The sequence below is a fragment of the Alosa pseudoharengus genome, unplaced genomic scaffold (genome assembly GCF_046254945.1).
Source record: "Alosa pseudoharengus isolate Yale_2024_CS ecotype anadromous, Long Island Sound unplaced genomic scaffold, YU_APseudo_1.1 YU_APseudo_1.1_scf_3, whole genome shotgun sequence".
NCBI classification, from domain to species: domain Eukaryota; kingdom Metazoa; phylum Chordata; class Actinopteri; order Clupeiformes; family Clupeidae; genus Alosa; species Alosa pseudoharengus.
In genome coordinates this window covers 29,388,178-29,401,411 of record NW_027468718.1, presented here as the reverse complement: position 1 = coordinate 29,401,411, position 13,234 = coordinate 29,388,178, and the positions used below count along the sequence as shown (strand labels likewise).

Genomic DNA, 13,234 nt, shown 5'->3' with positions numbered 1-13,234 from the left:
TGCCACAATGACAGGAAATTCAAATGCACTCACAGATTTGTTTGGTTCACCCAGGCTAGAATTGCATAAGGATGTTGGTAAATTCATGCATTCAGAACTGCACCTCTAAAAATGCACTGAAGAAATTATATTATCAGGTGAAATCAGCCAAGTTGTGTAAATACAGTGTATGCAGTAATTGGCACTCTTGATAATTTTTTGCCAATTTTTTACACAAACTGCTGCTCAACCTCTAGACTCAAGAGGGCAGTATTGCTAGTATCCCTTTAGTCGTCTCAGTGCCCTGCATCAGACAATGAACCAAGAAAAAGTATAATTAACAAGGGCTGCACAATTTGGAGAAAATATCAACAAAATTCACTTCAAGTTTTACAATTTTCACTTTAAGTTGGGACACTTCTGATTGGTGAGCATGCCTAGTGCATGGGCTGGGCTAGCATGCAGTAGCCTGAAATGTGTGGGTTTAAATCCCTGTTTCCACCATTGAGCCCTTGAGTTGCTCTGTGGACAGTGTAATCCCTTATAATATAGTTGATGTAGAGTCAGTTTGGACAACAGTGTCTGCTAAATGTGTAAATGTAACAAGCACAACACTCCTGTTAGATGAGCTTCACTGTCTGTCACACATTGAGGATGACATGAATATAAAAATCATAGATGTAACAAGATTATCCATTGGGACAGAGTTGGAGTTGCACGATTAATTGCAGGCTTTGCAATTAGTTAATTGCATTAGTTCAAATTTGATATAATTGTAGTTATCTCATGTATGAGTTCCTATAGTTTCAGACAGCTATTCCATTTATTACCAAAGTAAGTTTGCAAGATTGTAGGTTTTATCAAAACAGTCGTTATATTACACATAGTATATATCACAAATCAAAATATCAGTATGCAATGTAAAAGAGCCCCATCTTACAGAATATTATTGAATAACTCCTCTGAACATTTGGAGCACTGTTCAGGAATGTCGTGTTAAACTAAGTAAGACCAAGTGCTTTTCAGAGCATACCAAGAATGTTGTCACCCCTATGCAACTTCACGGCACTCCATCTTTCTTTTTAGTCCTTAATCAACCTCTTAATCAATCCTTAATAGACCTCACTTCCCCTTCTTATCTAAAGGAGTTTCGCTCTCTTGTTCTCTTTGCTCTTCATTTCTTGAAAGTGGCCTTGTAGATCTTGATTTGCTCCTGTGGTATCTCAGCAAGCACGGTCGTGTCGAAAGCATTCTTGAAGCGCTCTGTGAATCGATGGTCAGTCTCAAACCGTACCTGGGTGGGGGAAAAAGGCAATAGTGCATCTAGTCAAGAGCTTTAAATTCAGTTATTACACTTGCACTCTACAAGATAGATAAAGACTTAAGGGAACCTTAAGGGACAATTGTTGTTTTGTTATATTTTCAGAGCTGCCCAACAGACCTTGTTAGACCAAATAAGAGTGGTCCCAGGGCGGCAGAAGTGCTCCATGGTCACCAGCAGTTCGTCCAGACAGTCGTGGTGGTAGACGACATCTGCAGCCAGGACATAGTCATAGTGGAAGATGGAGGAGGGGAAGGTGCGCTGGAGGTTGTGTCCCCACGCCAGGGCAGCCACCTGGGGGGTGTAGCGGCAGCGGCCACGGGTGTTCCGTGAGAGGTTGTACCTCAAGTTATCCAGGATGCCAGGCAAGTCGGTTGCAGTGACCCAAGCCCCTGCAAATCAGATGAAGTACAGGTACAACTCAACACGTTTAATAGACTAAATAGAATATGAGTCTGAATAAAAAGTCTGAATTTGTATGACCAGTTGGCCTATGATGAAGAGGATGGGATATTTGTTTGTATATCTCACACTACATGCCAGTATAGATTGAGTGATGCTCCTGGATTCAAATTGAATTAGGTGCCATGCAAATGCACCAAAGGTGATCAACTCTGGTGTTTAATACAGAAGGTGTAATCTTTGTATTATAATTTTTGATATTTCCTGTAGTGTGGACTACCCCTCGCTGCAAAAATATCACCCACACCAACATTCAGTGAATTCCTAACAGATATTAGGCACTCTTACCTAGTAAGCAGGCCACTATGGACACCAGGCCGGTCCCTGCTCCTATCTCCAGCACTGCCTTGTCCCTTAGATCAATCTGCTCAGGGTTATTCTCCAAGTACTCACAAAGAGCCGGAGCCTATAGGAATACACACATGGAACAATGTACTCATTAGGCAAGGTCCATAACTCATCTGTCTTATTTGTGGATTAAACTGATAGCTACCCCTGGCCAGGTGAGGGCGCCAAAGGAATCGACAGACTCCTTGATGCATATTTCTTGTCCAGCAAAACTGAAGGTTTCGTTGCTTGGCTCCCAAGCCTTTTTCTTTTTCTCTGGCGCCAAATGTTCAAACTTCTCCCACACCATCACTGTGCAAATGAAAATGCACATTAGCAAAGCACAAGGCACAAAATTGGCATCATGTAATGCAATCTACCCCATCACCAGTTTGCATGTGATGGCACATGAACATAATACAAGAACTCATAGCAGTTGACTCTAGAGCAGGGGTGGTCAGTTTGGGGCTCCATTATTTTGCCCGCCTCTTTAGTCCTAAATGTATGTCAGCCACTGGGAGTTTCTAACCATCCATAGTTCTATGGTTTTGACAAAGTCTAAATTTAGGGAACACATCGCCCCAGTTCTGGTCAATCTTCACTGGTTGCCAGTGAGTTTTAGGATTGATTTTAAAATCCTCCTAATAACCTATAAAGCGTTACATGGTTTGGCACCTGACTATTTAAAAGATTTATTAACCCCCTACTGTCTGGCTCGGCCCTTCAGATCCTCCAGCCTGGGACTTGTAGTTGTTCCAGAAAGTAAACTGTCAACTAGGGGTGACGGATCGTTTGCAGTTAGAGCTTTGGAACAGCCTCCCTTGTAACATAAAATCTGCACTGCCATCAGTGGCTGTAAAAACCCTTCCTTAATTAGTGAATGATTCTACTTATGTCTCTGCTAATTTATTATTATTATTATTATTATTATTATTATTATTATTATTATTATTATTATTATTGTCATATTTGTTTGTTTGTTTTGTTTTGGGTGTACTGTATTTTTTCTTTTGTTTCTTATATTGAGTTAAGTTTGTGTTTGGTAGTTTGTTCTTTTATTTATTACTATTTTATTATTATTATTATTATTATTATTATTATTATTATTAACGTTTGGTTTCTTGTTTGTTTGTAAAGCACTTTGTGCTCTGTGCTATATAAATACATTATTATTATTATTATTATTATGTGTTCATTATCAAATGTTTGGATAAACACACCTGCTAAATACCAGTCAACTTTAACTTTGAATATCAAGTCACCACAACATTTGCGTCTCATGTAGACTGTTGGCAAATCCCCTATATGCAGATGTCATCTTGAGGGCAAGTTGTTTTCATGTTGGCAGCTACTGTATTTAATGGCTTTTTAGGATCATATGATGAGACCACACTCATAACTCACACAGACAGTAGACTTCTCCTACACCTACCGCCCTCAGACTGATCTTCATTTTCCTCTTGCTCGTTAATATCCTCTTCCTCACACCTGGCGTCCTCCATTCTGGTCACTAAACATACGTTGCGGTACTCAATCCCTTCGGTTGTGGGCTTACCCAAGTAATTCAAGTCCATGGCAAAGCACCCCTCTGGTCTGAAGACCTCTGTTGTGAGCTGTGAAGCGCATGGTACAGGGGTTCAGTTTACCTAATTAAAGCTCGTAGTGTCTTTATTTATAACTCGTATCCACTTAGCCATGCAAGAAAGGAATACCTGCAATAGCTCAGAAATGGCATCACTGGCTGTTACTGAAGACAACAACTTTGTTTACACTAATTAAGCATTCTGCCTTTTGTTCTCTAAAATTGCTCCAATGTCATTTGTTGCCTTGGGTGCTTATTTTGTGGACTCCATCAACAGTTCTCCTTTCCTACATAGCTCCCTTTTTAAATGCGGTGAATCTTCATGAACAGAATTTTCAAATGTGGTCTTTTTTCCCCAATGATCCATCTCTAGTGCAAATCCAGTGTGTTGAGTGGCATTAGCCTCTCAAAGCAAGTTCATGGTGAACTTATTCTGTTAGTTTGATCTTCATCAGTTTCATCTTCTCAGGAATTAGCAGCACATGAAAAAATGACTTTTTTTACAACAGTCTGCAGTTAAAGCTTGAAGTACCTTTATTATTTCATAGTTTTGCTGGAATATCCTGTATTGACCTGACTTTTTTTTTTTTTTTTTTTTTTTTTTTTATTTTAATTAAAAAAATTGTTAAATTAAGCTCAATTAGAAAAACGGTTTAATTACAACATTTAGATAGATCTTTCAGAACCTCAGATCACCAGTCATCATGAAGTTTACATACCCATGCACTCCATATAAATATCATTAGATTGTCAGAGGGTATTAGCCGCTTTTCATGCATGCCCAGTAAAAATGTCTGAGGCCTGATTTATGTTTTGAAATGTGATATTTCATCTGTTCAGCAACTCCGAGACACTTAACCCTAAATCCTTAGCATTGACCATAAGACTCATAATCATGCATTTTACCAGATGGACCAGTGGCATTACATTAAAGCTTGACAGAACACAGAGATACATTTGACCAACCTGTGTGAGTAGTTGCTCTCTTTCCGTCTCTCCGAAGTTCAGCTAGTATTGGTCAGTCCTGCAGAAACACAGCTAGTTTTCGTCAGTCCTGCATTTATGCCAGAGCAGCATCTCTCCAGACACGCCCAGGGAGGCCGAGCTATATTTACAGCTGCACTCAAGCAGAGGGATGAGAAGTGGTGGCCGAGAGAGAGGGACAAGAGGGAAAGCTGCCTAAAGCCCACCCTACTGCGACGACTGATCCTGCCCGATCCCCTATCCCCTGTAGCCAAATGCCTCAGTTTGAGCTGTGATTGTGTGTGGTGGGAGGGGGAGCTTGGCAGCTATATGGTAGTGTATCTCCTTTCCTTGGAAGTTGTGCAAGTGTGTGTCAGAAACCAGAATTAGTTCATGTGGGTAGTTTAGTGCATGCTTATTTCTATCTTGTATCTTAACAGGTGTGTGTCAAGTTGAGATATTGTTTTTTATTGGCAAACACAGAACCAGTGCAATATCTCTGCAGCATGAGTTTTTTTTTTTGTCAGTCAGAAGTCAGGACGTGGATAAGTGAGCGGGTGTCCAGAAGAATGTATTCCCATCTGCTCCTCTCATTTTGCTGCCACTGCTGCCTCCTGTGTCAGTAGTTACTCTGGCAGTGGACTCCACTCCAATATAGCTAAGCTACCTTCCTGCCTCTCTCCGAATCCTGGGAGGTGTCATTATCTGCCCCCTGGATAGAAAGTCAAAGCACAGGGAATCCTCCTTCACATGGGGGAATGTTTTCTTAGGGTTCAAGAGTGCAGCACGCACATCCAAGTAGTTGAGTACTGGGTGCTGGACAGGAAGGCACAAGCAAGTAGAAGAACGTTTAGTCCGCACACCAGAATCTGCTCCTTAGCGTTTTTTTTATTTGTAGGCTATATCACCACATTTGACGTTTCCTTAGAGATTCCGATTCCGATTCCAGTTATTTGTCAAGCATCGATAATGGCAGAAAGCCACACTGCAGAGAGAAAAGTTTGATGTGATCTGATTCACAGCACTGATAGGGGAGAACAGTCTCCAGGGCATAAATAAGGCAGCCTGCCCTGGCGGTCGCATACAGCCCAGATGCCAGTGGCAAGGCATTCCAAGCGTCAGCACAAAGGGGAGCACTGACCTAATGGCCCCATATTAGGGGCTTCTAAGTTAACACTGGTTTCAAGTGTTTCAGAAGTTTGACTCCCCATCTTGTAATATATCAGTGGATGATGGGGAATGAGAACTACTCCACTCATCCTGACTATTTAACATGATAGCTGAAATATGATACTAGATTTGAGGCATTGCACATTCAATGCAAATGCACAGAAACGTTATGCAAGTTATTTCTATGAAAGTTATTTCGCTATTGCAATGCAATTAAACAATTTGCCAACAGTAAACAGTAGATTTCTAGATTTCCCATTTTCACATCACAGAACATTTAAAGAAGAGATGTTTTGTTTCTATCCTATTAATCACACTTTTGAATGTAATTCATCTAATAATGGCACATTTCTCTTTATGTCACGGTTGCTGCGGACTCATTGCTACTCTCAGAGGTAACCCTGCCGAAAAGCAGCGGTCATCCTGATCAGGTCCCAGCTGAATACAGCTGAGCTCAAAGAGCTGCTGGGGATCTTGAGCTCATCCTGACTACAGCTTCACTAATATGCATCTTACTTCCTGATACATTGCTTTGAACATCGACATGGCATCCTGCTGTATCTTGATTAGGTCTCCCTCCAAAAACACATTTTAATCTGAAGAGACTTCCTGGTTATAAATGATGAAGAAATGATGCAAAAATGGCAGTTAAGACAGACAAATAGGTATACATGTAAAAATGTCCAGGGCCCACAGACAAAAACACTTGTTGTGGACACACATGGACACTGCTTTATGACTGTTTACTCTTGCATACTTTTTCAGTATCCAGCTTCACATTGCGTTTCTAGTTGCAAATGTGTTCAATGGCATGAAGCCCAATTGAGCGAGAGGGAGAGAGAGCCTGCTCACTGATATATGACATTACACAACCCTCATTAGAGCTCAGGCTGGAGTCTCAAGTCTCCCCTGCTTTGGAATGACCCCCATGAAGCTCAGCTCAAGTCTCCCACTCATCTCAGTGATGGCTGACAGAGAGAGAGAGGGAGAGAGAGAGAGCCAGGGATCCCAGACACACTCCTCCTCAGGGGCGTCGGACTGGGGGTAAAACCACTACTGATTACTAGGGCCCTTGAAAAGTATGGAGTATATTTTATTATATTTATTATGGGGGCCCATCAGGACTGCCTATGCATAGGGCCCAGGATCTTGTGCTACATCCCTGCTCATCCTTATTGGCCGGCTGGGGGGGGGGGGGGATTTGGGTGATGAATGACAGATGTCAGCGCTCCCCCTGATCCGCTCACTGCTGTCTCGTGGCAGAGCTCAGGGGCCCATTAAGCGGTCAGGGGGTCGTAACAGGTGGGCTGCACAGACTAGCTAGAGGCGTGAGCCCTGAGGCAATCCCCAGCAGCTGCCCAACAGGGTGGTAAAGAGATCTGGGTTTTATTGGGGCTTTACCGAATGTGATGTCCGTTATGTGAACCTATTGCATTGGACTGACATTGGATGAACTCTCTCCAAACCAGTAAACAGTTATCAGTTGCATTTTAATGCAGTTCATTTTTCACTATTGTACACAGGTAGTGCGTAAAATGAAATCAAACACAAGCACACATATAACCTCAGTGCAAATGACACACCTATTGGCACAGTGAAACCCTTGGCCATAAACACATATCGGCCACCAGACCATAAAAGTATAAGCTCCCCACATTCCCCGCAGTCTGACTCGCTGCTCACCCTCTCACCTTTCAGTCCCACTGTGACCCCAAATGACAACCCCTGCCCTGACATGACCCCACCGTCCTATGTTATAGTGCCAGAGAGCTTTCTAGACATCAACATCATACCTCTGGGGGGAGAGGCCAACTTGGCTCTGATGATTACTTGTACCTCCATATTGTGTGTGTGTGTGTGTGTGTGTGTGTGTGTGTGTGTGTGTGTGTGTGTGTGTGTGTGTGTGTGTGTGTGTGTGTGTGTGTGTGTGTGTGTGTGTGTGTGTGTGTGTGTGTGTGTCTGTGTGTGTGTGTGTGTGTGTCTGTGTGTGTCTGTGTGTGTCTGTGTCTGTGTGTGTGTGTTCTGATCAGCTTAATTCTGGGGTTAAGATATAATAAGCATGCTACTTGTGTGTGGCAGAAAGCATCTGTAAATGTAGATCCACAAATTACTAAAAAGCATTAGTTAATTAGCAGCTACAGTAAATATGAAATTGTGTATACTTACCAAGGTAACCCTTACCTTGTACCTTAGAATTCCCTGTACCTTACCAAAACATCCGGCCCTTGATTCATATACAGAAAAACACAATTGTTTCCTTGTGCAGAGTCCATTAATTAGTTAGTTTACAACATCAACTGTCTGGCACTGAGTGTTGTTTATCAAGAGGATGCACTATTGAACCTTCTTCATTCAGAGGAAAACGTGACAAGTCACGTGTGCAGCCTTTTAATCTGAATCATAGCCCCACTAAAACAATGTCAGCACTTTCACAAATTTGTTTACAAATTTTGGGAAAGGCCAGGAACCAGAGATGGGAAGTAAAGAAGTACAATGCTTAAGTACTGTACTTAAGTAGCATTTTCAGGTATCTGTACATTACTTGAGTATTTATTTTTCCAATAACACTTTACTCCCACATGTTCACAGATACAGTATATCTGTACTTTCTAAACCTTACATTTTCAAAACTGGCTCATTACTTTTGTGTTGATGCATTTGAGGCGAGTAATCAATTATTTTTTATTTGAGGTCATTGTGCTTTCCCAACATCAAGCCTGATTTCAACCTAAATGGATGGGAGAAACATATTGATGCAAAACGGGGGTTGACTTTGCAACTGTAGGGGTACCACCTTAGGGGCAGTAGCAAAACCATGGTTACATGAGAATGGAACACTTCATTGAACTCAGTGCTTTATCAGAATGTGTATAGATGGCAAAACATCCTATTCTTTCTTTGTTTTTCCTCCTTAAAAATGAGTGGGAAAATATTCAGACATTTTCCTACTAAGCCTATTCTGCCAGCGTGTTTGTTTACCTCGAACAGAATGTTTGTTTCTCTGCAAGTTCATCCTTGGCTTGGTAGTAGGCTACAGTTAGCTTATTTTAACAGAAACAACTGGTAAAATAGTCCTTCAAAAAAGCTAGGATATTTTTTACTTTTATACTTTAAGTACATTTCAGAGTCTGTACTTTGCTACCTTTACTTAAGTAAAGAAGTTGAATTACTACTTTTACTAGAGTCCTTTTTACAGATATATCTGAACTTCTACTTGAGTATGGAAAGTATGTACTTTTACCATCTCTACCACTCAATCTCAAATTAACACATGTCTCTCTCTCTCTCTCTCTCTCTCTCTCTCTCTCTCTCTCTCTCTCTCTCTCTCACACACACACACACACACACACACACACACACACACACAGAAGGAGAGTCATGTGTTAATTTGAGATTGAGATATAAGGATTAGAGGCCAGACCCATTGTCACTTGGGGGCTGTAAATCCAAATCTCTGTGGCCAATCATCAGTTGTTAAAGTAAAATGGAAAATTGACTCATGCATGGCACTGATGTGTTTTTGTCAGCACGTGTGTGTGAGTGTGTGTGTGTGTGTGTGTGTGTGTGTGTGTGTGTGTGTTGGGGGTTATGCTGTATTAATGCTGATAGTTGTGGAGAATGTGGAGATTTACACAGGAGGGCACAGTGGCATTGACGGCTTAGAAATGACTCCTAAAGCCCATCATCTCTGTGCTCAACATCTATTACACTCACACACACATGCACACACACACACATACACACACAGAGAGATCAGAGATGCCATATCTGCCAAAAACTAAACCATAGAAAGACATCCAGTGTGTAAACAATGCAAATGTCAGGCCCAAACCAACTCAGATGTCATAGGGGACCATGGGCTACACAGTTAATGCTCTCAGCCTTTTGCTCGACCCCTGCAGACAGGCTGTCTTTGGCCTGATCCTGTGGATCATACTAAGAGACGGAGAATTATAGAAATTCCGCTGAGGACAGACGACTTTAGCCCTCCGGTGTAATTGCAGCCCATTGGTGGGTTTGTCCCGCCAGGCTAGAACAAGTGTGATGTGCATGGATAAAGATCTATTCATATTTACGGTGCTGAATGATGCTATTTACTCTGACATGAGATGAGGTAGCCAGATATGTTACCATCAGGATCAGAGCGAGGGAGAGAGACATGAGAGATTGCGGGTCAAAGAGATCTGTATCAGAGTAATACTTGAGAGAGGACTCTACAGGAACACGTGCATGGATGTGGCCATGTCTGTAGAGTGACTTTATGAAAAAGATTGTGTGAGCATTTCGTGCACTTCGGTCAATAATTCTTACAAATCAAGTCGACATCAAGTGAACAGTTTTTGAAGAATTTTATTTATTAACAAAACATTTATATCAGAAGACAACAACCAATAACTACAAATGGCTTGATGTGTAAAAAAATACAGCAATATAACAAAAGTGCGTAGGCCTGTACATTGGAGCACCAATCTTGGTGTGGTGCATGCAAGAGCATTGAAGACTTGGCCAGGTTCATTACTTCTCTCATTCACTATAATTACCAATGGAATGCCATGGTAATGGAAATAGTCAGGTCCGACTTGTGCTGAAGATGGAAGATCCCATCACAGAGGTCTTGCTGACTCATCACAGAGGATATGAGCAAATGTAAGCCCGTAGGTCCCAGCACGGCATGTCATTAAACTTCCCATTACCTGTAAACACAAAGGATTGTATTAAGTGATACGAGACAAGTCAATATGATATTTCTAAATGACTGCTGTGTGAGATTATTACTATTATTATTCATTATTATATAAATGATTATTTATTTGAAAAAAATACAGAGATAAAACTATGTATAGTAGTATAGTATATATACTTTTTTGATCCCGTGAGGGAAATTTGGTCTCTGCATTTAACCCAATGGTGAATTAGTGAAACACAAACAGCACACAGTGAACACACAGTGAGGTGAAGCACACACTAATCCCGGCGCAGTGAGCTGCCTGCTACAATGGCGGGACTCGGGGAGCAGTGAGGGGTTAGGTGCCTTGCTCAAGGGCACTTCAGCCGCGGCCCACTGGTCGGGGCCCGAACCGGCAACCCTCCGGTTACAAGTCCAGAGTGCTAACCAGTGGGCCACGGCTGTTAATCATGTGAAGTGAATGTAATGGCAACAACGTCTGTGCAACTCACTGAGTAATTCTATGCAGTCCTCTACTCCAATGGTGTCGTTGGGTTCCCCAGGGAGCCAGTCAGCATACCCCCAGTGTGCACCGTCCAGCCAGATGAAGCGGCCAGTCTGAAACAAAGGGGTGGTCCAGGTTCAGTGACCTTTGAGTTTCGGAGCTAAAGTTTCAATACATGCAGGTCAATGGACGTCCTCATAGAGCCCAGCACCCGGAGACTCACCTTCAGGTATTTGAGTCCTCCAACCCAGGTGCGTGTGTAGCCACCGTTCTGTGCCATGAGGTTCATCATCTGCTGGTGGATGTAAGGGCTGGTGACGGAGGCCAAGTGACCGTTGGGGAAGTTGTTCTGGCAGAAGAACTGGACAAAAAGGCAATTACCAGGTTAGAGGATGTCGATCCTTCTTCTTTTTTTCCGTTTCTCTTCCTCTGCCACTCTCTCTCTCTTGCTTTCACCCATTATTAATGATTTGTCTGTAAGGTGCTGAATGCCACTTTACCTCAGCATCTGCTGCCTCCTTGGGTCCTCGGAAGAACTGGTAGCACCGACCATCAATGATCGCTCCACTGCATGAGCTCCTCTTGGTGTACACTAAAGGAACGTGCATACTCATAAATGCAAATACATTTGCCTGGCAGAAGACATATATCTGCTAAATCTGGTTAGATACTACTATACTCATTATTCTTCAAAATACTGTTTTAGAATGAATTTGTGTTTATTATAAATACCACATTTAAATATCACATCTATATGTGTAGTGTTTTTCTATCATTGTTTACCTCTTCTCTTTTATGTCATTCATCACAGAGTTATACTATATATTTTGTCTGTCAAGACAGTCACTAATGTCAATGTAACAGTGTGATTAGATAGTAGCCTTCTTCCTCACACCCCATCTCACCTGCATCAGGGAACTCTCCATCCATAGGTCTTACATCTTCTGCATAAGGTCTTGCCTGTTCACCATCACTACTCTCCATTCCCACTAAAATCTCATTGTCCATGTCCATTTCTCTAGCCATTGCTGCAGCATCTTCATCTGTCCGCGCCCACATCTCAGGCTTTTCCTCCATGTTCTGCATGTGCCTCTCCCTCATCACACCTGGCCCCACCCACATCTCAGGCTCTTCCTCCATCATTGCCTGTTTCACAGTCATACCGTCCATCAAAGGCCCCTCTGCCAAACCAGACCGTGCCCAAGGAACTGGCTCCTCGTCTGGGTCTATCTCCATGATGGGCTCCTGACCTGGTGACTCTTCCTCCTCAACCACCATTTCACCTGGCATGACTGGCCCCTCTTCCCCCATGAGTTCCTCCTCCTCTCCAGGCACAGCCTCTGATCCTGGCTCATCGTCGGAAGTGAGTTCCTCTCCAAACAGAGGCTCCAGCTCTATTGTCGGCTCCTCCACCAATCTAAGCCTTGGGTCCCATAAATCTGTCTCTGTCCCGGCGCCATCTTCTACTGGCTCCTCCTCCGGCAGGGGTTCCAGCACCATCTCAGGTACTTCAGCCATCTCATCTTCCTCTTCAGTTAACTTGCCATACATGCCCTCCTCCTCTTCGGCTATCAGCTCCATCCTTGGCTCCTCTACCAATCCAGGCCTCCCTGGCTCTGGGTGCACCTCCTGCACAACTGTCTCTTCCTCCACTGGAAGTTCTGACCTCTTCACTGGCTCATCGCTTACGATATACTTTTCTTCCATTGCAGGTTCTTCCTCTGGGAGACGATTTGCACTCAGGCTTACTTTCAGGTCAGAAACATTTTCATCCAAAACATCTTCCTTGGGCTGGACCTCCTTATGGACCTCTTCCTGCACCTTTTCTACCAAAGGTTCCTGCTCAGCAGGCTTGACCTGTTCTAAAGGTTCCTGCTCTGCAGGCTTGTCCTGTTCTAAAGGTTCCTGCTCTGCAGGCTTGTCCTGTTCTACCAAAGGTTCCTGCTCTGCAGGCTTGTCCTGTTCTAAAGGTTCCTGCTCTGCAGGCTTTTCCTGTACAACAGGGACCATTTGAGCTTGTTTTTCCTCAACCACTGTCTCTTGTTTAGCTGGAGCTGGTTCCTGCTGAACTGTTTTTTCCTCAACCACTGCCTCTTGTTTAACTGGAGCTGGTTCCTCTTGAACTACAGGGCGCAGTTCAGCAGGGCTCTCCATCTTCTCCAGACCTGCATCTGGTTTGACATCTGCCTGGACCACATGGCCTTGCACTGGTAGAATATCGGCCAGGCGTGGAACGGCCTCCTCTTGTGGAAGGTCCAT

The 13,234-nt window shown here is 43.0% G+C and overlaps 2 protein-coding genes across 2 annotated transcripts; both read right to left on the bottom strand.

The window, feature by feature from the left end:
* Nucleotides 1-799: 799 nt before the first annotated feature.
* Nucleotides 800-4,790, bottom strand: mettl21cb (methyltransferase 21C, AARS1 lysine b). Its single transcript, XM_076263908.1, has 6 exons — nt 4,638-4,790; nt 3,522-3,702; nt 2,256-2,401; nt 2,051-2,168; nt 1,421-1,692; nt 800-1,273 (listed from the first exon to the last, which is right to left on the bottom strand). Exons 2-6 carry the CDS (start codon nt 3,661-3,663, stop codon nt 1,154-1,156), a joined length of 798 nt encoding a protein of 265 aa, XP_076120023.1. The 5' UTR covers nt 3,664-3,702; nt 4,638-4,790; the 3' UTR covers nt 800-1,153.
* A 5,445-nt stretch (nt 4,791-10,235) lies between these two features.
* On the bottom strand, nt 10,236-13,234 carry LOC143099908 (uncharacterized). Its single transcript, XM_076262819.1, has 5 exons — nt 11,881-13,234; nt 11,476-11,567; nt 11,199-11,336; nt 10,983-11,088; nt 10,236-10,498 (listed from the first exon to the last, which is right to left on the bottom strand). The coding sequence occupies exons 1-5, from the start codon at nt 13,232-13,234 to the stop codon at nt 10,431-10,433; spliced, it is 1,758 nt and encodes a 585-aa protein (XP_076118934.1). The 3' UTR covers nt 10,236-10,430.